Source organism: Ailuropoda melanoleuca, chromosome 4 (assembly GCF_002007445.2).
Source record: "Ailuropoda melanoleuca isolate Jingjing chromosome 4, ASM200744v2, whole genome shotgun sequence".
In the NCBI taxonomy this organism is placed as follows: Eukaryota; Metazoa; Chordata; class Mammalia; order Carnivora; family Ursidae; genus Ailuropoda; species Ailuropoda melanoleuca.
The window spans coordinates 3,600,448-3,625,472 of NC_048221.1; the positions used below are offsets into that span (position 1 = coordinate 3,600,448).

The window sequence follows — 25,025 nt, forward strand, 5'->3', positions numbered from 1 at the left end:
GAGGTGTTGCGCTGTTGGGCTGTTGGGCCAAGGGGACAGTATCGGGACTGATGCGAGGCAGCACGTGAGGGGAGGCCGGCCTTGCTGGAGGGGGTTTCCTCACCCTGGCCGAGAGAGGGATGGGGAGAGCTAGGGGAGGTTCTGAGAGGATTCTGGGGCTGAGCGGGAGTGGGGAGAGGGCCCAGGGGCAGGCTGCCTGCTGGCCACCCAGAACGGACTAGACCAGAGCACTGGGGAGACTGTTCATCTGAGGGCACCGTGCAAGAGCGGTTTGCCGCCGGGAGGCTGGGGCTGCCGGTCGGGGTTTGCAGGCTGGCCAAGTGAGTTGATTTTGGCCGTGATGTTTGACTTTGGGTTGGGGACGGAGGTCCTGGGGAGTGAGACAAATTGCCCCCATGTTGGTGACCAATAAAACCGGCTCTGTTTTATGGTCCCGAGAACTTGCTCGCCAACGGCCTGACAGACGCTCCTGCCTCAGGCTTGGTGAGCAGACACACTCCTCCCAGACGGCCGCACGTCCTTCTTTGCTCCCGGAGCCCGGCCTGAGGAGGAAGGGATGCCCCCACCAGCTGGCATGACGCTGGATGGGGCTGTGACCAGGGTGACAAAGCTCTGCTGTAGGGGCCCCATGGGGTCTGGGGGGGACTTTTCTTCAGGGGCCAGTGTTCGTTCCTGTTGGGAGGCTAGCTACCTCTGTAGCCAGCTCACCCGGGCCCCCATAGTGGGGGGCCTCCCAGGGTACCCAGAGGGCGTGGCATGGAGAGAGGGCCCCATGGGAACCTACGGCCCACAGGGCTGGAGTTTCTCACAGCTGTCGGAGGGAGCCATATAGACGGAGCCTTCACGGACCCCCTCTTTCGGGCAGGCGGCCCGAGTTCCCTCAGAGTTGTGTGTTGTAAGGACCCACGCCCCAGTTCTGCTTGCCTTCCCCTGAGGCTTGCATCTTGCTGAGGCCCCAGGGGGTGGGCGGGGGGCACATAACTGGCGCTGGGGCTTCTCGCCACCCTGAGGCTGTCGTTGGCTTGTTCCAAGTGGTGGAGGGGCAGCTTTCCCTTGGCCGTTGGAGCCCAGACATCCCTGTGGCTGTAGGCTTCCCGTCCACCCGTCCTTTGTAATCCCTCCAGGGGCCGCTCTTCTGAGCGCTCTGCTTAGCGTCCTGCAGTCTGTACTTTCCGATAACAGAGGAGCCACGTTCCAACGTATTAAACTTTTAACATCCACCAGATTCAATTAATCTTATCTTTACAACTCCCAATTACAGGCGGTAATTAAGTGAAAGCGGCATTGTAGACGGGGGATATTGCATTAATCATCACAGCCTTGGAGCCATAAATTAGTTCCTCCCGTCCTCCGGCAGCTTCCCAGAAGGACCGGAATGTTTCATTTCCCTATTTGGGGGGACGTTAATCCCACAAAGGTGCTTTGGATTGGGATTAACTTTTATCACCCTTACGTAAGTGATAAAAGGCTGTTTAAAGAAGAGTCACCTCATCTTTGTCCAGACAGTGGAGAATTCTCCGGTGACAACAGAATTGGAGGTGCCGGGCCATCTCCTCCTGGGCCCTGCAGTGTGTCCAAAAATTAATTATTTTTATCCTGTTAGATTAGAGACCACCTTATCTCCTGCCCCTGCCCCTTTTTATTTTATTAAAAAGCAATAATAACCCTCTCGATTGGAATGGACTGAGCCAGCTGCAGAGTCTGGGCTGACTTCCCTGTCCCGGGCTGTTCCCAACCTTCCTCCTTGGGACAGACAGACGGCCTGCATGCAGCACTTGGTGGCGTTAGGTTCCCACACGCCGGTTCTGCCTGCCTGTGCGTGAACACGGAGGTTTTCATCCTACCCAGTCTGGGTGATGTGTCAGCTGGGCTGGGGCCCCTTGGCATGTCCTGCCCAGGCTGTTCCCACTGGGAGAGAGTCCCCGCCGTCCCAGCACGCCAGCTCCCGTACAGTGTTAGCGGGATGTCCCTCTGGCTTCATCTGTTTGCAAACTTTCACCTTACGTCTTTCTTATTTATGATGGAGCCTCAGGAATCTTTCAAATGTAAAATGTGTAAAAATAAAACTTAGGGAGTGGTGACAAATGAAGTGTTTCTCATTCCTGAGGCTTCTTCCCCGGGTAGCTCCTGGGGCTGGGGGAGTGGGAGGCAGGAGACTGCCCGAGGAGGGTTGGGGGGCCTCCCTGGTCTCTCCAGCCCCCCTCTGGCCCCTCCCCTGCAGCTCCAATCCAGTGCTCACATTTTTAGGGTTTGCTTTTTAAGCCTCATGTAGATTTAGTGCTGCTGAGCGGGGAGCGTGTCCAGCCCGGTGTCCAGGAAGGCCATCACAGCCTGTCAAGCCCCTGGACCGTGGCCTTCCGTGTGGGTCCCTCCCCTGACACCCTCCCTGCTTTCCTTCACCTTCTCATAACGCCTACCGCGGCTGTGGTTCAGTTCTGCTCTGAGGCCGTGGCCTCAGCCCGAGGGCCCCTCAGATGCGTGGTGGCCACACGATGTCATGTCTGACATGCCTCCCTTCTCTTGTAGGTACGCCATCCCGCCAGAGCATGGCAAGCGCCTCGAGCGGCTGGCGATCGGTAGGTGTCTGCGTCCCCGGGCCGGGAGTTGGGCTGTGGGTGGGCAGGGGTGGGGAGTGGGGGGTGGCAGCCCCAGGGTCCCGGGTCTCCCTCTTGGTGCGAGTTTCCATCTCTGGGTGTGGTGGCAAGTTGGAAGATGTCACTGTCTGATTTTCCATTTCCCTTCCCGAGTGTGAACAGATCGCGGTACCCCCCCCACCCCCCGCTATGGGGTTTGTCACATCGTGAACGATGCACAGGATGCTGTTGCTTTAAACTCTCTTTTTTCCGGGTTGTTAGCCGTGAGCTGCCAGACATGACTGCAGGCTCCCGCAGGCCGGGGAGGGCAGCCGCGTTCTTTTGTCTCGCTCCCGGCGCCTGGCACTGCATCATGCCCTCCTCTAGGTCTTACAGTCTGTGTTTGGTCTGGAAAACAAGCAGTCTGGTGCGGGGCTCCCTCCTTGTGGCCTGCAGCTGCACGGTGGCCAGCAGGCTGTCTGCTCATGTGTGCACGCTGCCTCCCTGGGCTCCCTCTGCAGACACCCCCTCCAGACCAGCTCCTCCAGAACGGCCCCTTGGGGGCCTCTTAGGCTGATGGGATTTGTCAGAGAGGGTCCCAGGCTGTGTCCAGAAAGGGGGCGCTGACCACTTTGGGTAAAAACAGGCCCTCAGGACGTGGGATCCTTGGAAACAAGCCAGACACCCGACTGGGTGATGCTGAGGCCCCGACCACCCTGACAGAGGGGCTGGCCGGGTTCCCGCATTACTCCCCATGATAGCGCCCTGCTCTCTGTTCTGGTGTCAGGTGGCTGTAAGCCCCTGGGATGATGTGAAGAGACCCTGCTGGCCTAAAGAGTCTGGCCCTCACTGGCAGGCAGCACCCGGGCAAGGGGGTGGTTGGGGAGCTGGCCCTGTTGTTGAGGAGCTGCTGGGACAGCACAGGGGCCCATCCGATCACCCTGACGCTCTGGGTGGCAGCGGCAGGCAACCTGACCCCTCTCCCCTGGCAGCCAGGAAATCTTCCAGAAGCCATCACTCAGCGTTGGCGCAGCCTCCCTAATGTCCTGCTGCCGTCCTTTGTCCCTTCCTCACGCCTCCCCCAAAGAACACCCACTGTGCTCTTTCCCTGCCCCTGTTGACTTTGGAGATGGAAACGGTGGAGCTTTCTGGAAAATGGGCCTCCTGTCCTAGCTGCTCCTGGAGTTGCCCATCTGTTCAGCAAACGCCTGCTACACCCAGATTCCCCGAGGATGAGGACAGAAGGAGACTTGTCAGAAAGTGGGGCCAGAGCCCCAGGCGCAGGCTCGCCCAGCCCCGAGGTAGGCCGTGTTGTCATGGTGGCCTTTCTGTTGGAAACCCGGACTCTGTCTTCATGGGTAAGGCTGAAGCCCACGATCAGGGTCAGGCTTCCCACTGTAGAAATGCCAGTTACTGTCTAGCAAAGAGCGATTTCTCGTAGTTGTTAAGATCTAAAATAAAAACCAAATTAAATGTTTTCCCACCGTATTTTTTAAAACACAAATTTAGAATACAAATATTAATTTCCAAAGTATAAGTTCACAAATATCTTTCCCTGTTGTTTTCTTTTCCTGTTGCCGTTGTAACAAATCACCACAGTCGCTCCAAGCAGCACGATTCTCTCAGTTTTGCTGTGAACCCGAAACTGCTCCAGAAGAGCCCAAATTAAACCCCCAGGCCCATTCCCTCATGTGTGAGGTCGGAAGTCCCACACCGGTCTTGCTGGGCTAAACCCAGGCGTGGGCTGGCCTGGCTTCCCCGCAGGCTCCGGGGCGGGCTTCGCCACCCTTCCCTGCCTCCAGAGGCACTGGCTCCAGCCCGTGGCCCTGTCTGTGGTCATGTGGCCTCCCTCTACCTGGCTCCTGTGGAGACCCCGTGGTGACCCTGGGGCTCCCATCTCAGGGTCCTGCACTTAGTCCCATCTGAGGAGCCCTTGCCACACAGAAGGGAACATAGTCACAGGTTCTGCGGAGCAGGATGTGGCCATCTTGGGGGGCCACTGTTGAGCCTCCCACCCCACATGGAAGCAAGCACCACGAGTGGTCCACGGGGGTGCTCTCACCACAGTGCAGGTGTCACCCGCCCAGAAAGCCTAGTCTCTGCTCCTAGCGTCCCCCTGGATTTTGCAGTTAGCCACACCCAGCGTGTTCTTCCTCTCTGTGCCTTTTCTGTTAGAAAAGAAAAGTCTTGGATGATCTGAGTGTCACCTAGAAAAGCTAGAACTGGAATCCTTTGGGGCCATGGGCATTCTTTCTGGAGCTTGGCCTGCTCCCCACCTCTTTCCTGCCCCCGGGGCTCTGCTGCCCCCGGATCTGGCCTGGTTTGCTTTCTGGGCGCTTGCAGGAGGCTCAAGTGGCCAGGGCTAGGAGAGGATGAGCCAGGGGCCAGAGGCCTGTGGGGGCCACCTCATCGTTGCTTCGTGACCAGTGTGGACTCATTAAGTCCCTTCTTGGCGGGGGGACCGGGGCTCTCTGTCCTGGGGGAGAGTGGGAAGCCGTGGCGTTGGTGGGAGAGCTGGCCTCATGCTTCCCCTGCATCCTCCTTGGAGGATAGGAGAGGTTCTAGGGCAAGTGAGTCACTGCCCTCCTCCGTGTCCCTTCCAAACTTTTTGGGGGGCATGCGTCACAGACTCCATTATTGAGATGGATGGAATGAGTTTGTGATGAATATGGAAAATGAATAGCCGAGCTCCAAATGGGCTCTCTGGGAGAGTCGTGGAGCCCACGGAGAGAGCATTAATGTGTTGGCGCGTTATTGGTGCTAATCACTTAAAATGTGCGCCTTTATTAGAGCTTTAATGAGAGCCACTTAAACTGTGCATTAAAAAGAGGGACTGCAGAGAGGCCGCGGGCCGGGCGGCAGGGGCCATAACTCTAATTGAAACGCTTTTAGCACCGAGGAAAGTTGCTGGATTCAGTAATCCCTGGCACTTTCTAGAACCTGACAGTCGCAGTCGTGTCCTTGCCGGCGGGCGTCCCAGCCCCCACCCCCTGACACTGTGGCTCAGAAGCCCCCACCGCCGCCCACAGCAGGTGTGTGGGTGGGGCCGTGTGCTCGCACACAGCACACGCGCACACACGCAAGTGTGCCCTCTGTAACTGTCCACCCATGGGGGGTGTGCAGTGGCCTGGGGGCTGGGGGCCCACGGTTTGGGTAGGCTCCTGGGAGGGTCCCTGGGCTGGCTGTGCCTGGGGGTCAGTCCTGGAGGGAGCTGGATCCTGGGAGAACCAGCCGCTGCTGTGGCACTTCCCAGACCTCGCCGAGTCTGCGAGGCAGCCCTTCTTGGCCGCCTCTCGGTGACGGTTCGGGTGAGGAGCCCAGCGCCTTTGCGTGGAATCCCAGGGCTTTTCTTTAATCTCAAGACCTACACGTCTTTGGTGTGAGCTTCAGCCAATGAGTGGTTGTGAAGTGTTAGTGAGACATGGTTTCTGGGCAAGTAGAGCTGACGGGCTGACTTCTGTACATTTATGAACATCGTTTTATATGAGTTATGTGGTATATACGGTGCGACAGAAAGCATACCCAGACGTGCACTCAAACCGCCTTGTGCATAGCAGACGGTCAGGCCTGGGTCAGGCTGCTCTGCCCCTTTCCCACCACACCTCGGGCCTCGGAGGGTCAGCCGAAAGCCGGGGCCTCCGCTTCCTCGCCGGCCGTGTGAAGCGAAGAGCCCAGGCAGAGCCTGTGCCCACAGAGGGGGCCTCTCTTCCTCTTCGTTGCAGACTCGGTTGTGTGGGGGGGCACTGCTCATGGCTTCCCGGGTTGAGAGCATCCGTTCCGGCGTCCCATCTCCCCGGCTGCACCGTTACCTTGGCTGAGTGACTGGCTGCATGCAATGCAGTGTGTTTTATGTGGGGAGGTGCTCAGAGGGGTGGTCTGTGCAGCTGTGCCCTGGCCCGCACCCCATCTGTGGCTTCGGGGCAGCACATTGTTGCACAGATGGCCCTGGCCCATCCTGGGCTCACTAGCCAGAGGTCTGAGGGCTGCCATGACTGCCACCAGCAGAGTATGTGGCTTTGTGGCAGGGTCCTGCACGTTTTGGGCCCTTGGAGCCACAGGCTTCATACTCCATGCCTGATGAGAGGTGAGTGCTGCCCAAAAGAGGCCTGCTCAGCTCCGGCCCATCAGACTGATGCCCATCTTTTCTGCTCCAGGGTTCTTCCCCGGGAGCTCCCAGGGCTGTGACGCCTTCCTGCGGCACAAGATGACCCTCATCTCGCCCATCATCCTCAAGAAGTATGGGATCCCGTTCAGCCGGGTATGTAGAGGCTGCTGGGGCCCCAGCCGAGGGACCGCCATTTATTTATTCGACAGAGATCGAGACAGCCAGCGAGAGAGGGAACACAAGCAGGGGGAGTGGGAGAGGAAGAAGCAGGCTCACAGCGGAAGAGCCTGATGTGGGGCTCGATCCCATAACGCCGGGATCACGCCCTGAGCCGAAGGCAGACGCTTAACTGCTGTGCCACCCAGGTGCCCCAGGAAACTGGCTTCTTAAGCTCGCAGAAGGTTCTAGAATACTGGCAAGCCAGGGGAGGGCAGGTTGGCTGGGCAGTCAGCCTCCAGCTCTGCTGTGGTGGGAGGTGAAGATGGAAGAGGGGAGAGTCAGGTGGGGTTTTGCCTTCCGTAACTCTCATCCTCTCCCGTCTTAGTCCCCAGCCCCGTGTGGCGGCTGGCTGCCCCCCTGCAGGGCCCTACAGGGCCGGGATTGCAGTGGAGGGGCAGGTCCCACCGGCTTCCCAGGAAGCCACAGGACAACTTGGGCAGTTCCCTCCACCCCCCACTTTGCCCTGAGCTCTGGCTGCACCCCATGGCCCACTGCAGACGTCCTTTGCGAGAATGAATACCTGTTTAGAAATGAAATATCTGGCTCTCCCACAGCGTGAAGACTGTGAACTCATTCATTTTACTGCTCCAGGGAGTGCTCTGCTTGTCCCCGGGAGAGGCTGTGATGAACGAGGCCTGAAGCTGGGGAATCAGGGTGGGGGTGTGTGGGGGGGTGGAAGGCCAGCACCCGGGCCTGGGCCTTCGTCAGGGGCTCTGCTCCGGGGTGGGGCTCAGCAGGTATCCCCTGCAGGCAATCCCTTCCCTGCAGGCAAGCCTCCTGGATGGGAAGGTCTAACCTGTGTACCCAGGGTGGTCTCGACGAGAGAGATGTGCCCAGAACCTTCCGGAGAGGCCCGAGCAGACTCTGGGCTGGGTAGCGGGGGCAGGCCGGGAGAGGAGGCCCTTCCAGGGACTCTGGTTCCTGAAGATCTCCTGTAAAAGCATTTGTCGGGCACGGGAGCAAGTTCTGCAATCAGACCCTCACGCCGCACTCTTGCCGGGAGTGTCAGTGAGTTGGAAATTGCTTCTGACATTTCAATCACATCACCCACAGCATTAGTGCTCAGATCGGAGATTCGCTCTCGCTGTCGGGCTCGTCCATCAGATAGTGGCACGTTCTGCTCTGAGAAATGCAGGTTTCCGTGCTTCCCTCTCCTCCCTTCATCTTCTGATTTGAACACCGCCGGCTACCAGGAACCTCACAGACAGACACGGCATTGCTCCCAGAAGTGAGAAGTACTTGCTTTCCTGTGGTTTGTGGAGAACATTGTCCCAGGCGGTGCTTCCTAGAGAGAGAGAGGCCGGGCAGAGGAGTCGGCTGGCGGGCACCCTCCTGTCTCCTGCGTGCTGTCCCCATGGCACTGTGCTTGGTGCATGGAATGCCTGGACATCACCCAAAGGCGGTGGCCTCCTGGCCCGGGGCAGTTGGCTCTTGGAGGCCGTGTTTCCCTCCCACCAGCCCAGTCCCCGGCTGTCCATGGGCCTGCAGGGCGAAGGCCAAGGCTGGGCCAGGAGGGAGCAGCGTCAGGCTCCAGATGAATGCCCCATCAGGGTCCGCGTGGGTCCCCTCATCTGAATTCCTGGCAGCCCCCGGGGGGAGTGACTCCCGGCTCCACTTATAAATCTTTGTAATGGTATTTACTTCTAGAAGAAAAAGCAGATCAATAGCAGAGCTTTTTAATAATTAAAAGTGTGTATTTCTGTAATCTGCCATGGACTTCCTCATTTATCCTGCGAGAGTGCAGGCAAGCAGCTGAACTCAGGCTTCCTCCATGACTGGCGTGCGGGGCCGGTGTTCCCTTCGCTGCTTATTACTTTGCCTCACGGCCTATCCATCATCCCAAGTGCCTTCTAATTTATCGTTGGGATAATGTTGACGGCGGTGACATGGAGGACAGACACCGCGGGCTCGAGACGAAGCCAGCAGGATGTCGGTTTTGTGACAGGAACATCATCTTCTTGCCGGCCTTACTGAGCGCAGCGGTTCTAGGCCTTGGTTTATGGAGGGGTCGTCAGGGAAGGCGAGGCCCTGCAGTCTGCCTGAGCGGGGGACAGAGACATCTCCCCTCACACCCCGCAGCGCACTCTCGAGGCTCCCTGCTCATGCCGGGCCTGCACCCTGCTGGACGGAGGGAGGGAGAGGAGCAGGCAAGCCAGCTTGGCCAGAGAACTAGATGATGCTGTCCGAGGTCAGCTCAAAAGGGATAAGAAAATTGGTAATTACATTTTCAAAGAAAAAAAAGTCCCTAAATTTTAATTGTGTTTTGTTACCCATTTCACACAGCCCCATGGCAGGAGCCAGCCCAGAGAATCCTTGCTGTGGCCGGGGGGTTGCTGGGGCCTCAGGGACACTGAGTGTTCTCTCCCCGCCCCCCTCTCCTGCCGTGTGTGGGTCATCCCCCACACGCCTGTCACTTGGACAGGAATTTAAAAATATAACTTAATGCACGCTGACTTCCCTTGATTGGTGCAATTCATTACTTGAAAAGAAAAATATCTTCGTGTTCTTGAAGACTGGCTTTTCTCCAGGCTGTGTCAGTTTTGATTGATTTTTGACTCCGTGGTTGGCTTTTGGAAGTCTCCCGCCCCCCATCTCCTGCCCCCCACCCCCTCTGGGTCTGACTTCTTGTTGGTTACTTAAATGAGTCCAGCAATTTCTGCTCATCTCTCAGGAGGAATAAATAAAGATTAGCAAGCCTGAGAACGCCTACAAAGCTACAATAGAAAGATGAACAACCTGATAAATGGGGGCAACAGGAGACACTTTGCAAAAGGAGGTGTAAGCACCTGTAGGCCTCAGAGAAAGGGGATCAAAACCACGAGGAGATCCCGCAGCCCACCCGCAGGGACATCCTCGAACACCGGCGAGGAGGGGAGCGATGAGGACTCCCCACCACCACCAGCACGGATGCTGAATCGGGGCCGCTGCAGAAGACCACCGGGCAGGTTCTTGGGAACCCCTATGTGGTGCTGCCGGGAGACCCCACAGGAATGCAGCCACACGTCTGTGAGAAGACTGGCCCCCGCCGCATTCTCGCAGCTCCGCTCACCAGAGCCCCACTCCAGAAACAGCCCACGGTTTGTGGGCAGGAGGACGGGGAAGCACCCAGCAACACACCCACACGACGGATTCCCTTTAGGAGCGAGAAGGGCAGAGGACTTGGAAGTTGCACCGAGGGACAGAGGCAGACACAGGAGCGCAGTCCGTGTAAAGCCGTTTCGTGAAACCCGAGAAAGAAAAGTACTCCTCAGTGACGGGCACATTTCACGGTGGGGGGATTGCTGGGTGGGGGCTGCCCACGTAGTCCGTTCCTGTTCAGGCGCTGGTTACGCCCAACTCCAGACCACCTGTAATCTGTGGGTTCTACCAAATGTTCAGTCAAGGACTTCGGAATCACTCCGTCGCCACCAGGCTCAGTTTCCACGTCCGTCCGTGGATCGGGCTTCTGGCCCCACCTCTCATGTTCTGGGACAGTGGCCGCTGTCATCCTTAATTGTCATCCTTCTTTTGGATCCTGCATCTTTTGGAGTGCTTGGGTGATGGGTTCAGTGCTCCCCGGGGGGAGAGGGTTCAGCGGGGAGGCTGCTGCTCCCACCTTTTCCTCCAGGCCTTGAGGTAGGGGTTCCAGAAGCCTCTGTCTGGGCTCCTTGTGGGCCTTCTCCCCCGTCACTCACACCCAGCTCCTTGATTTGGGCGGGGGAGGGGGTCTCTGTTTTGGAAGCTGGATCAGGGCTTTTGAATGGGTCTGGAACCCTCAGCTCATTTGACAGAGTTCCGACCTTGACACATGTCCTTGTAACATGCTGTTTCTCCTGCCTCTCTGACCTCACTTGGAAGGAGCCGCCTCCTGGGATATAAGGGACAGACCCGTGCTTATGACAACCAGAGGACTTAGGTCATTTTCCAGGAATGTTTTGTACGTGCAGCTGGACCTCTTTTCCTCATGAGGGCAAGACCCTGTACTTAGAGCACGCCCTGTGCTGTGCTAGGGGGCTCTGCGGCTGCTGCCCGGGCCGTCAGCACCCCCTCACCAGCCCCTGCGCTGTATCGGAACATCCTACAGTGGACCTCATGTGGGGCACGGCCACCTGCCTCCAGGCCAAGAGATCCCCTCCCTCCAGAGACTGCCTAGAGGCATAACATTCAACAGCCTGTTGTCTGGAGTGTCTGTCACCTTGGGGCCCTGCCTGGGGCTGGCGGCAGCTCTTGTCCAGGCCACGGCCACACCTACCGTATAAACCCCGTGGGAGATTGGCTGGAGCCCTTGGACTTCGGCAGAGCTACCTTCCACTGGGCAGAACTCCATGGGCTCCTGAAGTCAGGGCTCCCTGGCACTAGTCAGGACGTCCTTGCGCCCCCGTGCCCCTCCTTGCGCCCCCGTGCCCCTGCTGTGCTTGTTGGTGGCTCCTGGTACCCTTGGCCACCAGCCTTTGCCTGCCCTGGGCCGGCCGTGCTACCGGGTAGGGAAGCCACGCGGTAACTGCCATTCCTAACTCTGGGCCTCGCCCGTCGCCTGTTGGCTGCTGCTCACCTGTCGGCCTTTTCCTCCTCAGATCACACAGGAGGCCGGGGAGTTCATGATTACGTTTCCCTACGGCTACCATGCCGGATTCAATCACGGGTTCAACTGTGCGGAATCCACCAATTTCGCTACTCTGCGGTGGATTGATTATGGCAAAGTGGCCACTCAGGTAAGTGCCAGCAGAACCTATGAAAGGGTCTAAACGGGTCGGCCCCTCCCAGCCCCCTCGCTCCGACCAGGGCCTATGTGGCCTCCGTTTAGACTCGGCGGGGGCCTGCTGTCTCCACCAGGGTCCGATTCTGGCATCCTCAGTGGACTCATCCCCAGGACGTTCCTCACCTGGAATGAGCAGGGAGGAGGCATGGGGCCTGCGGCCTGTATCCGGGAGCTTTCCTTCCCCGGCAGACCTGCTCTCTGGGGCCTGGTGTCTGGGCTGCCCGTGGAGATCATTGAAGGGCAGGAGACTCCTCTGATTCTTTTCCTGGGAGTTTGCTGTTCCTGGTCTCAGAGGGCCTGGCTTCGAGACAGCGAGGAGGTGTGATGGTGGAAACAGGCTTGCACCAAGGGCCTTCCTCCGGGGATTGCCACCGCGGCCCTGGGTCCCTGTCCCAGCCTCTGCAGAAGACGGCGTGCTCTTCCCGTCAGGCTGGGCTCAGGCTTTGGCCCCGGGTTTCAGCCCGTCTGGCCTATCTCCACTGCAGACAGGCCCAGTTACTCACGGGCGTCCCTCTAGCGCTGGGACATGTGGAACAGGAGAGCCCCCTCCAGCAGGGCCAGTATGGTGTGAAAGCGGGGTGCTTCCCACCAGCCTTCCAAGTTGGAGGCTGGGGGTTCCTCTGAGGAATTGCTCGGGCAGTTCTGAGTCAGCACCCAGGACCGGGGCAGTCAGAGGGTTTCTCGCCAGACCCAGTAGTGGTGACCCCATGGGGATCAGCACGGAGGTCACTGGCCGTGTGTGGGTGTCATGGCCTTGAGCTGCGAGTGTCACACATGCCACGTCTGAGGCTTGGTGTGTAACAAGGGACATGAAATATCGTGCAGATAATTGGTTCATGCTGGTTACGTAGGTCATGTTTTTGGATAGGTTGTGTTAAACCAAATATATCGTTAAAGTGAGTGTCGCCTATTTCTTTTCACGTTTTGAATGTGGAGACCAGACTGAAGATTACGTAGGTGGCTTAATGTCCTGCTTCTGGTGGGCAGCTTGGGTCGAAATGGGTAGGCTCACCTTTATGTTTCTAACTACCTGCTTCACTAGCTTCGCTGTTTCAGTGCAGTTCAGAAGGAACTGGGCTTTGCAGGAAAGAGACTGGAGAGGCACTGGGGGTTAGCAGAGTCGGGATTTTCGTCACGGGGGGCTGTCTTTGGCAGACTCCAGGCTTCGCTGAAAGAGAAGAGGTGGGAGCATCAGGATTTTTTCTTTTGAGCTAAAGGAACACTGTAATGTCCCGGAGCGTGTGGTTTTGCTCCCATGACTGTGGGGGCATGGTGGACGGTGAGACAGCATGAGGAGAATTCCATGGGGCCTGTGTGCACCGAGAGCCCCAGCCGCGGTGGGAGCTGCGATTGAGTCGTAAGCTCTGGACAAGATTGCAGGCTCGTCTTGGAGGTGCCATCAGTGCCGGAACTGCAGTGGGGCTGGCAGGGACTGCCCAGATATTAAAAGCAATTTTGGGTTCAGCCATGCGTTCACAAACAAGTGACATCTGGGAAGTGCTGCCTTAGATTGGGCCTCCACGCTTGCATTGCCGGGCGGCGCAGCGTGAAATTACTGAGCGAGTGACGCGCAGTGCTCCACGCAAGCCGGGGTTCAGGCGGGTGGCCGGGCCCTGTTCTGGGCTCCCGTGCAGAGCCATCCCAGCTGCCCTAACCCTAGGGCGGGGAGGCAAGGGGTTCAGCCGGGAGTGACCATTGGCCGTGGGGCGTCCGTCCGTGCAGCCCTGCATGAGAGCCCGCAGGCTTTTCGGCAGTGGAACAGGCCGGCAGCTTCTGCCTCTTACAAGCTCCGCTGCCCCGTTAACTAGTCCAGGCTGGAGACACGGCTAAGGCGCCTGGCCTCGCAGATGACGGCTCAGGCGCATCAGAGGCAGGACCTGGGAGGGGCAGGGGGTTGGTTGAGGTCGGGTGCTTCTCAGGGACCTGCTGAGTCCTTGGCCGAGTTTTAGGGAATGGAGAGTGGGATTGGGGGAGGATGGTTTTCTGAAGCAAGGGCTTCTCTCTGCCGGCCCAAGTTGCCTGCCCCTGTCTGTGCTTGGGACACTTCCTTCTGATACCTTACTCGGAACCCAGGGAGAGCATTTCTGCTTCCCAGATTTTTTTTTTTTTAAAGATTTTATTTATTTGCGAGATCATGAGCGTGGGGGAGGGACAAAGGGAGAAGCAGGCTCCCGCTGAGCAGGGAGTCTGATGTGGGACTCGATCCCAGGACCCTGGGATCATGACCTGAGCTGAAGGCAGTCGCTTCACGGACTGAGCCACTCAGGCGCCCCAGCCACTTTCCAGATTTTAGAGACTTTCCAACTTGGTTCTTCACCTTCTTCAGGCTCTCAGGAAGTCCCTCTACCCCCCTTGTCCCTTTTCTGTCATGCTACCTCTATGCTGGCACATTAGATGCCAAGTTCTTGCACTTGGCTGGCCTCTCTGAATTTCAGGTATTCGTGTTCTTTCTTCTTCTAGAGCAGGGGTCAGCAAACGGGGGCCCACAGGCCAAATTCGGCAGGTTATCTTTGTGTCTGCAACCTGAGAATGATTTTTACATTTTTAAAGAGTTGTGCAGGGGCAGCTGGGTGGCACAGCGGTTAAGCGTCTGCCTTCGGCTCAGGGTGTGATCCCGGCGTTATGGGATCGAGCCCCACATCAGGCTCCTCCGCTATGAGCCTGCTTCTTCCTCTCCCACTCCCCCTGCTTGTGTTCCCTCTCTCGCTGGCTGTCTCTATCTCTGTCGAATAAATAAATAAAATCTTTAAAAAATAAAAAAATAAAGAGTTGTGCAAAAAATCTCAAGAAGAATATGCAATATGCCACTTAGGTGAAACTCAGAGTTCAAGTTCATAAATAAAGTTTTATTGGCATACAGCCGCACCCATTCGGTGACAGGTGGTCTCTGGCTGCTTTTGCCTGCAACAGCGGAGTTGGGTAGTTGCCCCAGAAACCACCTGGCCTGCAGAACCGAAGATAGTTGCCTTTTGGCCATGGCAGAAGAAGTGTGCTGCCCCGGATCTGGAGGAGTGATGGCATGGGCAAGCTCTGGCCTTTCCTGCCTGCCCTGGCTCGGGCCAGTCAGGGCCAACCAGTTGCCTCTTGCACCCTTTCCCAACCCCCAGGGTCTCTGGCATCAGAGGGGCTGCTCTCTCAAGCACGTGGGCCCCCAGTCCTGACCTCCACACCCAGCACCATGGCTGCTGCCTCTGGAGTTGCTGGATGGGCCTGTGAGGGGTGCTGGTAGCCGCGACTGCCTGGCGGGCCAGGCCGAATGCCAGCATGCCACTTCCGTTCACCTGCAGACGTCCCACATTGGAGCTCGAGGCCCAGCCCTCGGGTGCTGGTCTGCCCCCGTGGGCCAGAGGAAGCAGCCAGGCTTAGAGCCTCTTGCCAGCGCCCTCAGAGCGAGCTCCTCCGGGCCTCGCACCCGAGGTCTGCTCTCTGGCCTGGTCTTCCCTTGGCAGTATTCACACTGTAGCAGCCCCGTCCCCCCCGCAGCCAGCAGAAGGCTGAGCTGCCCTGGGTTCGCTGTCGAGTTGACATGGTGTTTCGGTGTTTGCTCTCTTCCATGGCTCTCCTTTCTGAGCCACTTCGCTGGCATTAACCTTCATGACCCATCAGTGGGCAAGAGGAGAACCACACGGTTGTCTGGACCCTCCCAGGCCTGCACTGTGGCGGGATGGGCAGGAAAACGCTGCCTGTGTCTTTGTGCCAGACTCTTGCCACAGTTTCTGGATCCCATAGCTCTGTCACCGAGGCACAGCCACAGATGAAAACCCTTGATTCCTGGGCTTCCGGTCTCCTGGGCGCAGCGCCGGGCCTCCAGCTGGAGCAGAGATGGATGGAGGGAAATTGCCCCCAAGGTTTTATGTAATTAGGGAGAAGCCAACTAGGGGGCCAGGGTGAGCAGAGACCACTGAGTGCCCAAGGGTCAGGGCTGGGACTCCCAGAGGAGGCAGTGATTACAGGGACATGGTGGGGGGTGGGGAACTTCCTGCCAGCTCTACCCTCCAGCAGGGGGAACAGAGGGGCCTGGCACTTTGAGTGACAAGTGTGTAACCCGCTGCATGGATGTGCGGGGTAGGGGTTGGGTGCCCAAACATTGCTGGGTGTTAGCTCCATGTGGTAGAATTTGGGTCCCTTAAAAACATACACTCTCAATATGTTTCCTTTTTGACAATTTTTATTTAAAAACAAGCATAGCTCTTCAGGGGAGGGAGGAGTGGTCTTGCCTTTCCTGGGGGCTTCCTCCATAAATGGTCTGCAGCCCCCAGGGGTGTTTTGGCCACTGTTGCCCGTGGTAGATGTAGTCTTGTTGGTTTGTTTTATAAATGGGAATGAAAAACCAAACCAGCCAACAGGCCCAAACCAGGTCGCTCCAGCCCAATTTCTGTCCCCCGCCCCCTGCATCGGGAACAAGGGGACTGTAGAAAGTCACATGCAGACTCAGCCGCCTGAGAGCTGCTGAGCACCTTCTGCGTGCACAGGGGGGTTCGGGAGTGAGCTGGGCCTGCAGGGAGAGGATGAGAGGTGGAGCAGTGGGCAGGGGTCCGGGGACCCTAGGACGCTACAGGGCCTGCGTGCAGAGCAAGTGTGGGGCCTGCCCAGCCCCAGGTCATGTGCAGCTGCTCTTTTGTTTTGAGCCCTGGCTTTCATCAGCTGGACCCCTCCTCGGAGGGGGCACTCTCTCCCTTCCTCTGTGTCTCTCCCTGCCTCTCTCCCTCCCGCTTTACTGATCGCACCGCCCCGCTTCCCGGTGACTCTGAACCTTGTGCTCATGAGGGCCAGAGAGGTAAAGTGACTTTGCCAAGGTCATTGCAGCAAGAACCCAGAACGTCCACGCCCTGACAGTCGCCCTCATCCCACTCAGAGGCGGGTGCCCGTTGAGAGTTGTGGAGGATACCCTTCCACTCGAGAGTGTCTCCAGGCTGACAGCCGCCTCCTGGCGGGGGTCCAGTGCTCAACTGGGGTGGTGGAGTCACTTCCTGAGGCCTGTGCTCCATTTCCAAGAACAGAATTCCCTGAGCACATGCTCAGATGGGCAGGCTTTGTAGTGGGATTACTTTTGGGGCAGATCAGAGGGATGCGCCAGCTTCGCTCGGAGAAAATAAATGTGCACGCACCACCCTTTTTAGGTCTGAACTTGAATTAGTCCTACAAGGCTGCATGCCACGTTGGATTAGCTCAGCGCAGCCCCGGCTGCTCCCGTGGTGGGTGGCACTGGGTGAAGCCCGACAAGGGGCTCTTTCCTCCATCGACGTGCCTCTATTCCCAGGCCACACCACAAGGCAAGCACGGAAGTTGACTATGGATTAAACAGAGCGAGAGAGATTTAAAACCCCTTTTGATCGGCCAGGAGCCCGGGTGCACTTAACTGATTTTCTGCCAGCTGTCTGGGCCGCCGCCCGCCGAGAGCTCAGCTTGCCCGGGAGCTATCAGCTCCTCCTCCATGCAGCAGGGAGGGGGCTTCTGCTGAGTGTGGAAGAGGGGAGAGGGCCCCCAAGTCCCCAGATGCACTGCACACAGGGTGCGGGGCCTCTCCGGAAGCCCCAGCCTGAGGCCATTGATCTTCGTTACTATAAAACGTGGAACGCGTTGTTTCGATCGTGTACCTTCTATTTTGGTAAGGATGCCGCCTGTTCCAGCGATTAACCTGGAGCCCAAGTGGAGGTGTGGGAGGCGGGGTCGGGATGAGGATGGAGGTGTGAGGAGGTCCGGCCGTGCACCTGCCCTTGTGCGCCCCGCTGACCCTGTGATTTATGGCGCTGCACAGCCAGGTGCGTGGGGCTCGCTGCAAATTGCTGTGTGAAGTACGTTTTCCCCTCACTTCTTCCCCGGAGCTTCCTGTCACTCTGTCCTTTCTGGTGCAGGCAGGGTGTCACAGCCAGTGTCACACGCAGTTCCTCCGGAGGCCCCCAGGCCTCTTGGCTTTGTTTTGGATTCCACTGCACGTGGTGTCCTCCTCTGTGGCCTTTGTAAGTGTCTTGGGAACACTCTTGGGAAGCGTCTGGTGCTGAGCTCTGGCACCCGGTCTGTTATATTACCATGCGGGTCGTTGCTGTCTGTGCCGAACGGGAGGTGGGAGGTGGGAGGGCCCAGGCTGCAGGCAGGCAGAAGGACTGTCCAGGCTGTCCTGGTGGGCAGGGTCACACCTGTGGGCGCCAGAGAGGGCAGCAACACATGGATGAGACTTCCGTCATAGAGAAAGGGGAGGAGGGTGATGCTGGAGCCCGGGCCTCCTGGGGGCTGCGTCGTGCTGTGTCCAAGGCCAGCGACCTCGCCCGCCTGGCTGGCTTAGGGATCTGCGGGAGGCCGCCCACAGCCAAGGGCCAAGGGGAGCCCTGGGAGCCGTGCACCTAATTGTTTTGTTTATGAAGCGCTTCTGAGAGCTTCCAGTGGATTTCCTAATGAACTGGTTTGTTCCGTCTTTCGCTGCAGCGCTGGTAATTACCTCAGAAACAGGGGGCCGCGGCGTCTGTGAGCCCTCACGAGCAGATGTGGGCTCCTCCGCTGGGTTCTGCCCCCGTCGGGGGGTGTTTAACGCTTTGTGGGCCCAAGTGCCTGGTAACCCGAGTGTTCTGGAAGAGGCGCATTTGTTGCCGGCCGCGTCGGACGTCTGCTCTGGTGCTGCCGGTGGGGGGTGGCATGTGGCTTCGGACGTGTCGCTCTGCAGGTGACAGGGTCGTTGCAGGCCTGGCCTCACCATGTGGGGCATGTGTGGCCCGCTCGTTCGTCGGTGGCCGACCCACCCTGGTTCCCGACAGAGGGTAGGAGCCGGCACCGCCGCGTGGGTGCGAAGGTGCGAGGGTCCCCGTGCTCAGACGCCGCTTGGGTTGTTGATTTCACCGAGTGACGTTTGACAATTCCCTTTAGGCTGGCGCTGCGTCTGCTCGGTCCCACTTTACTCTTCAACGCGAGCAAAGTCTAATGTCGGTTCAAAGAGGTGGCCTCCGATTAAAGCTCGGTGCTATTTAAATTGGGGGGAGGTGGCAAGCAAGACCCCATGGGCTCCGAGGCAGCCTGGCCTCATTACTTTGGAGCCTCCTGCGGTCATTTTCAGGGCGGCCCGTGTGTCCCGAGGCAGCCCGGAGCAGACCATGTGCTGTTGGAGCTCTTGTCGGGGGTGCCTGGCATTTCGATGGCCGTGGGTCCTACTGTAACACGTCCACCTTCACTGGGACCAGCATCAGCCTCCAGTGCCTCTCTGCCATGCGTGTCCCAGCACAGATGAGAGCGTGAGTGGCCAGTCGGGAATGGGGTCTGGCGCAGGACTTCTCACCCTGGGGCCCCTCGGGGGTCTGAGTGCGCCCGGCAGATGCAGAATAGGGTGTGTGCAGTGCTGTGACCCTTCACGTGATGCCCCCTCGGGGCCCTCCCCCCAACTTCCAGCAGCATAGTGTGGTCTTGTCCTCAGCGGGGAGCTTGGGGGGGACGTGGGCCCCTGCTGGCTTTGTGCCCTTGCCATGGCAACCTGACGGTGGTTGTCGCCTCTGCGAAATGGCCGTTCTGTGCTAGGGTGGTCGGTGACTTTGACATCGGGCGTCGTCGGTGGTGTCCGTCCCTGCAGGTGAGCCTTGATCGCTCTGGTTGCTGGAAAGACGGCAGGGGGCTGGGGGAGCCTGCAAACAAGCTGAAACATTCTGGGGGTGGGGGAGGGGAGGGCCAGTAAGCAAGTGTGGAGTGGTTTTTTTAAAAAATCAGAGTCAGCATTTTAAAGAATGTGGACTGGCACCCATGGGGGATACAGAGAGCCACACGAAAAGGACAGGAGCATGTCTCGTTCTCCAGAAACATGGCGGTGATTGCCGTTAGCAGAGTCAGCTGGGGGACGTGAAGTTAGTAGTTTACCCCAGACGTAATGATATTAATTTTAGTATATAGAGGATCCTTGAATGTGTACAAGACTGGAAACAACCAAAATGCCCACACATGTGATGAACCAGCCAGACACTGGAATACTATACAGCCACGAAAAAGGGCGAGGCGGCTCCTCCAGCTCTCAGGTGGGGCCTTCCCCGAAAATGCGTCCTGGGGAAGAGGCAAGGTGTAAACAGTGGCTGTGGGCTGTCATCTACCTAAAAAGAAACATTCTGGAAGAAGACACAAGACTGGGGGAGCAGTGGGTGTTCTGGGTAGGCCCCTGCACTCCCTCTGCCCTTCCCAGGGCTGTACCCTGTGAAGTGTTGGCGGTCCCCAAAAGTCTCTTCTGAGCTCTGTCTGTGTGTGCCTTGGGTTCCCCCTGCATCAGGTGAGCAGCTGCTAGCAAAACGGGAGCTCTCATTCTCTGGTGGGGTCTACCCTGGACATGGTAGATCCCAAGTTCCGCAGATGGCAGGCATTTGGGGCCCAAGGGTCAGTCGGGGGAGGTCAAGCTCTGTGGAAGATTTTTGTGTGTTTGCTTCGCCTGGAGCCCCCCGAGCCTGATGGCGCATAGCCCCTGGAAGCAGCTTTGGGGGGGTCTTGTCTGAAGTCCAGCCCACAGAGACCAGCAGAGTGGGGCCCAGGCCTGGAGGCGGAGGAGGGCGCAGACCCCAGCTGGGCCAGGGCTCCCACAGCTGTGGCGGCCTCGAGATCATGAAGGACAGGGAGGCGTGTGTGGCAGGGTCAGCAGGTGGGGCTCAGCGTATGGGAGGGCTCTCCCTTTGCTGTATGATGTTAAAGGACGGTCTGGCTTTCAATGTTTTTTTTTTTTTTTTTTTAAAGATTTTATTTATTTATTCGACAGAGACAGAGACAGCCAGCGAGAGAGGGAACACAAGCAGGGGGAGGGAGAGGAAGAAGCAGGCTCATAGCGGAGGAGCCCGATGTGGGGCTCGATCCCGCAACGCCGGGATCACGCCCTGAGCCGAAGGCAGACACCCAACCGCTGTGCCACCCAGGCGCCCCTCAATGTTTTTTTTTTTTAATCTTACCTTACAGAAGTGCACTGTTTTATGTTTCAGTCATTTTGTGGGGGATTATGATGGCTGGTAAAGGGTAGTTCCTCAGAAGTTGAGAACAAAGCACCAGGCCTAGGAATCAGAGGCAAACACTTCCGTTGCCTTTCTCTCTCCTGCTAGATGAGTGGCATGGGGAGGGGCTGGAGAAAGAGGAGGCAGGGGTCTTGGTTTATGATCGGAAATGTGCTGATGCTGACTGATCTGCCAGCCCCAGGCTAGGAGCTTTGTTTGCGTGAGCTCATTTAACCCCGCCACGGCATGAGGCTGGTCCCCTCCCCCTAGAAAGGTCTATCATAATGACTTCCTACATCCGTCCCATCCCTGTCCCTGTAGGCAAGGCGTAGCGCCAGCCCCCCAAGGAAGATGGAGGGCGCATTTCTGAGCCTGTGGGTTGATGCTTTCTTTACATTTAGCAAAAATGCTTGCAGAGGAGACCCCAGATCCAATTGGACAAACGCCAGTGCCGTCAGTGGCTGGACGTGTCCTGGGCAGTGATGGGGAGCAGAGGGGCTTGTGGGGCGCCCAGCCCCAGAGGAGCCACGGATCCCTGGCTGCCTGCCACCTGCCGACTCAGACCCTCGCCCACCATCCCGTGCGGTTGGGGAGCAACCCGTGAGCAGTGGTGAAGTGCTTTGCACAGTGAGGGCCATGGGAACGATAATAAATGAGATCCTCGGAGATATGTTGGGCATTAATATTGATTCCTAGGAAAAGGTTGATTTTTTTTTCCTGTAAAGCCTAGAGGGGGAGAGGGGGAGTAGAGGTGCTGGCCCTCAGTTATCATCCCGCGGTGGGCTCCCCTGTGGGCGTCAGGGTCATCTTGTGTTGGTGGTCTGGGAGTCCCCGCTGCCAGGTGACCTGAATGCCGGAGCCCAGATGCTGGTCCCCCTCCGTGGGCCCTCTGAGCCTGCCCTCTGCCCCCCATGGCCCAGACAGCCTGAGCTGAACACCACTGGGCCCTGAGGGCCACCCACTCGGAGCCTGACTACGTGTCAATTTCTGTTTTTTCACGCTTGGGAAAGAAGAAACCCATTTGTCTCTGCTTGGGGCCCCTGCTCTGATAAGCAGAGGCAAACCTCCACCCTACCCTGTTTTCTCATTCTCCTTGGTCTTAGCGGCAGATCCTGGGAGACATACGCATGAACGTCGGGCTGTTTGATATGTCAGTCTTCCAACCTGGGGTGACAACCCCCTGCTCCCAGGTTGGTGCTCAGATTAGGCCCAGCACCCCTACACTCCATGGTCGTAACTCTTGTCATTTGTCATCTGGAAGTGACAAGAGTGCTTCTCGTTGAGCCTCTGGCTGGCGCTCTCAAGATCCCTGGCCTTTCTCATGGTTCTGTGACAGGAATGATCCCCTGGGGGTCACAGAGGCCTATGCGGATGTGACAGGAGGCTCCGTGCTGGGAGCGCCCTGTCTGGGGAACGGCGCGGGCGCCGGCTGGGCTTCTGCCCTGGCAGGCTCCTGCCCCTCCGTCTCTTCTCTCCCCACTCCCCTACCCTCTCCACCGGTCCCCACCAGCGTTCTCGGGGCCCCTGGTGAGATGTCCGAGTGAGTCAGTTCCTGGGTGGGTGACGAGGCATCCTGCCGCTTGCTGCCCTCAGGTGCCGCTCTAGTCAAAAGCAGCAGTAACTGGAGGGGCAGACGAGGAGTGTGCAGAGCCGGTGCTTGCTCCCGGCGAGCAGGGGAGGGCTCCATGTGTCTTTTGTCCCCCGGTGCCACTGAGAGCTGCTGCAGGGAGGGCCCGGCGTGCGGCGGTACCGCCTCAATTCAGCCTCGCCAGTTGAGAGCATAGAGTAGTCCACACGTGGGAGATGGGACCCTCTTGGAGCTCAGGGTCTGAAACCTTCTTGCTCTGGGTTTGTGTGGCTTTAAAGTCTCCGAATCTGATCTGGGTACCTTTCTTTTTACGCACCTACAACCTCAGGAAGTCACGGGCCCTTCCCGGCTCTGCATGCTCCGGGCCAGACAGTGCTGGGGTGCAGGAGGCTTCGCGCCAGCTCCCCTGTGCTGGGCGTCGGTCAAGGAGGCCGCTCCTGGGACTCGGGCCCCCCCAGGACATGTCCCTCAGCTGCACACAGGACGTAATCCCTTGTCGGTGTAGCATCATGGGACTGATTCAGGAAGAAGAGGGTGCCGCCCACACGCCTACGCCCGCGGGGGAGAGAAGGATACCCCCCAAGGCTGTTTGCCTTTCCTCTTCTGCTCTAGGTGCAGGTGTGGTGCTTCTGAGCAAACCCAACACCCCAGGGCCTGATCCCTTCATTCCTTAGGTGTCATTTCAGAGAACTCTGTGCTTGTGTTCCTCTGTGTGTGAGTACCTGGGTTCAGAAAATCAAAACAGCAGGTGGTTCCAGGCAGAGCGTGTGAAGTCCGTGGCTGGGGTTTAGGAGCCGGCGTCTCTGCTAGGAGGGACCCAAAGTCCCTGGACAGTACGGGGCTGGTCTGTTTTCATGGTGAATGGCCAGCTTGGGCCACAGGTATGGGGGGCAGGTGGCCCAGAGGAGGCCGAGGCTGAGGCCAGGCCTCTGTGCACCAGGCTCTAGGTGCTTCCTGGCACCTGGTGAGAGCTGGATTCTGGAAGCAGCTGGGGGGGGGAGTGTGCAGCCTGCTGTGGTCAGTCAAGAACAGGACCAAGGGAAGTGTGCACAAGGACACCTGTCTCGAGCAGCTCGGGCTGCTGTAACAAAGGACCACAGACTGGGTGGCTTATAAACAGTAGGAACGTATCCCCCCAGTTCTGGAGACTGGATGTCTGAGAGGAGGGTGCTCACAGGGCTGGGCTCTGGTAAGAGCCCTCTGGGGGGTTGCAGACGGCTGCCTTCCAGCTGTGTCCTCGCCTGGAGCGGGGAGAGGACTTGGTCTAACCGTACTTATCTCCTGATGTTCCCGTCTAGAAACGTAGTCATGTTAGGGGTTAGGGCTTCAACCTAGGAAAGTGGGGGGACACAGCTCAGTCCACAGCCATGTCTGTAGGGGTTCACACAGTTCCCTGAAGTTGGCCTGTGGCACACGCCCCACTGAGGTCTTTGGGCCCCAGGCTACCCTCTAAGAATCATTATGCGCCTTTAATCAAGGTTCAGCAAACTTTCTGTGGATGTTTGCAGATGTGCAGGCCGCACAGCCTCCGTGGGACCGTTCCCCTCAGCTGTAGCGTGCCAGCACAGCAGGGGGTGTGGCCTCATACCAATAAAACTTTATTTACAGACAGGTGGTGGGCCACATTTGGCCCACTTTCTGTCATTTGCCCACCCTCCACTTAAATGGCACACCTGCCCAATAAAGAGATTTAGGAAAGTAAATGGCACAAAAGTGGTTTGGCCCCACAGTTGAAAGAGCTGTGGTTGGTGTCTGATGAAGGCCCTTGGCTTTTCTAAAGATTTTTGTTCATGATGGGGCCCTGACTGTACTTGTGAGTGTGCATGTTGTATTTCTTGAGCTCACAGATCCATCCCCAGAACGTTTCTGTCATTTATGTGGTGCCCTGGACCAAGGCGTAGCAGCCGCACTCAGTGCCGCCGTGAGGATCTGCCCACAACCGTTGGACAGTCTGCTTACGGTTCCCCCTGTGTGTGCACGTGGTCTTGTCCGAACTGAAGGGGAGGCCGGCTCCGTGCAGGCTTCTCACTTCCTCGGGTGAGGTCCCCGGGAGGCGTGGCACAGGGACACGCTTGCCTCAAGTGACCGGAATGGCCAGTGCCCGCGCCTCATCCAGGGTTTGCCAGGCTGTGCGTCCCACTCCTATGGGGGCTTCGCCGGGCAAGGCGGGCATGGGTGGGGGGCCGTTGCTCCCCCTCTGCTCTCACTCTGACAGCACGTGTTTTGCCCCACATTGAGGAGAGCGCCACTGAACGCATTGTGCCAATTGATTAAATTGGCGCGGGCAGCTCCTCCGGCTGCCTGTCAAGGGCGCTTTGAGGCACGCTTTGCAGGGCTGTCGGGCCCCCTTGATGTGAGGGATCATCAGGGAAGCAGTTTCTGCTCAAACCACAGGTGCCAGGCCCCGTGCAGGCCAGCGAGCCTGGAATCAGGGGAGAGGGCTGGGGGCGGGAGGCCAGCCCCGCGGCAGGTAGGGCCCCACAGGTAAGGCAGCTGAGGCTGGGGGCGAGGGGGGCCCCCCTGCCCGACATGCTCCCCCTCCCCCTACCTCTCACCTTTACTTCCTCCTCTGTTCCCAGATGGCCCTGGCTGGCACTCGTGGAACTACCAGCCGCCCCGCCTTGGCCGATTGGGGCAGGACAGGTGCCGCTTGGTGCCCTCGTGACTGAGCCTTGCTCCGAGTGGAGCCCCGCACGTGGTTCTGGCAGTGGTGGGGGGAGGGGCTGTATGCCCTGGCGGTGGCGCAGGGGCCCCTCAGACCTCCTCCCCCACATTTGTGCCCCATTTCTCATCAGAAACTAATGACACGGGGCGCCTGGGTGGCGCAGCCGTTAAGCGTCTGCCTTCAGCTCAGGGCGTGATCCCA

The 25,025-nt window shown here is 58.3% G+C and overlaps 1 protein-coding gene across 4 annotated transcripts in view; it reads left to right on the top strand.

The window, feature by feature from the left end:
* The window catches only part of LOC100464284 (lysine-specific demethylase 4B), a 104,182-nt gene that overhangs the window by 68,634 nt on the left and 10,523 nt on the right, over nucleotides 1-25,025 (top strand). For 3 of the 4 annotated variants that reach the window (XM_034657575.1, XM_034657574.1, XM_034657573.1), the window contains 3 exons: nucleotides 2,527-2,576; nucleotides 6,728-6,831; nucleotides 11,451-11,588. In XM_034657575.1, the coding sequence (XP_034513466.1) occupies nucleotides 2,527-2,576; nucleotides 6,728-6,831; nucleotides 11,451-11,588 (292 nt within the window). Of the gene's footprint in view, nucleotides 1-2,526; nucleotides 2,577-6,727; nucleotides 6,832-11,450; nucleotides 11,589-24,738; nucleotides 25,009-25,025 lie in introns of those variants that run through there. The other variant, XM_034657576.1, reaches the window with a different exon arrangement.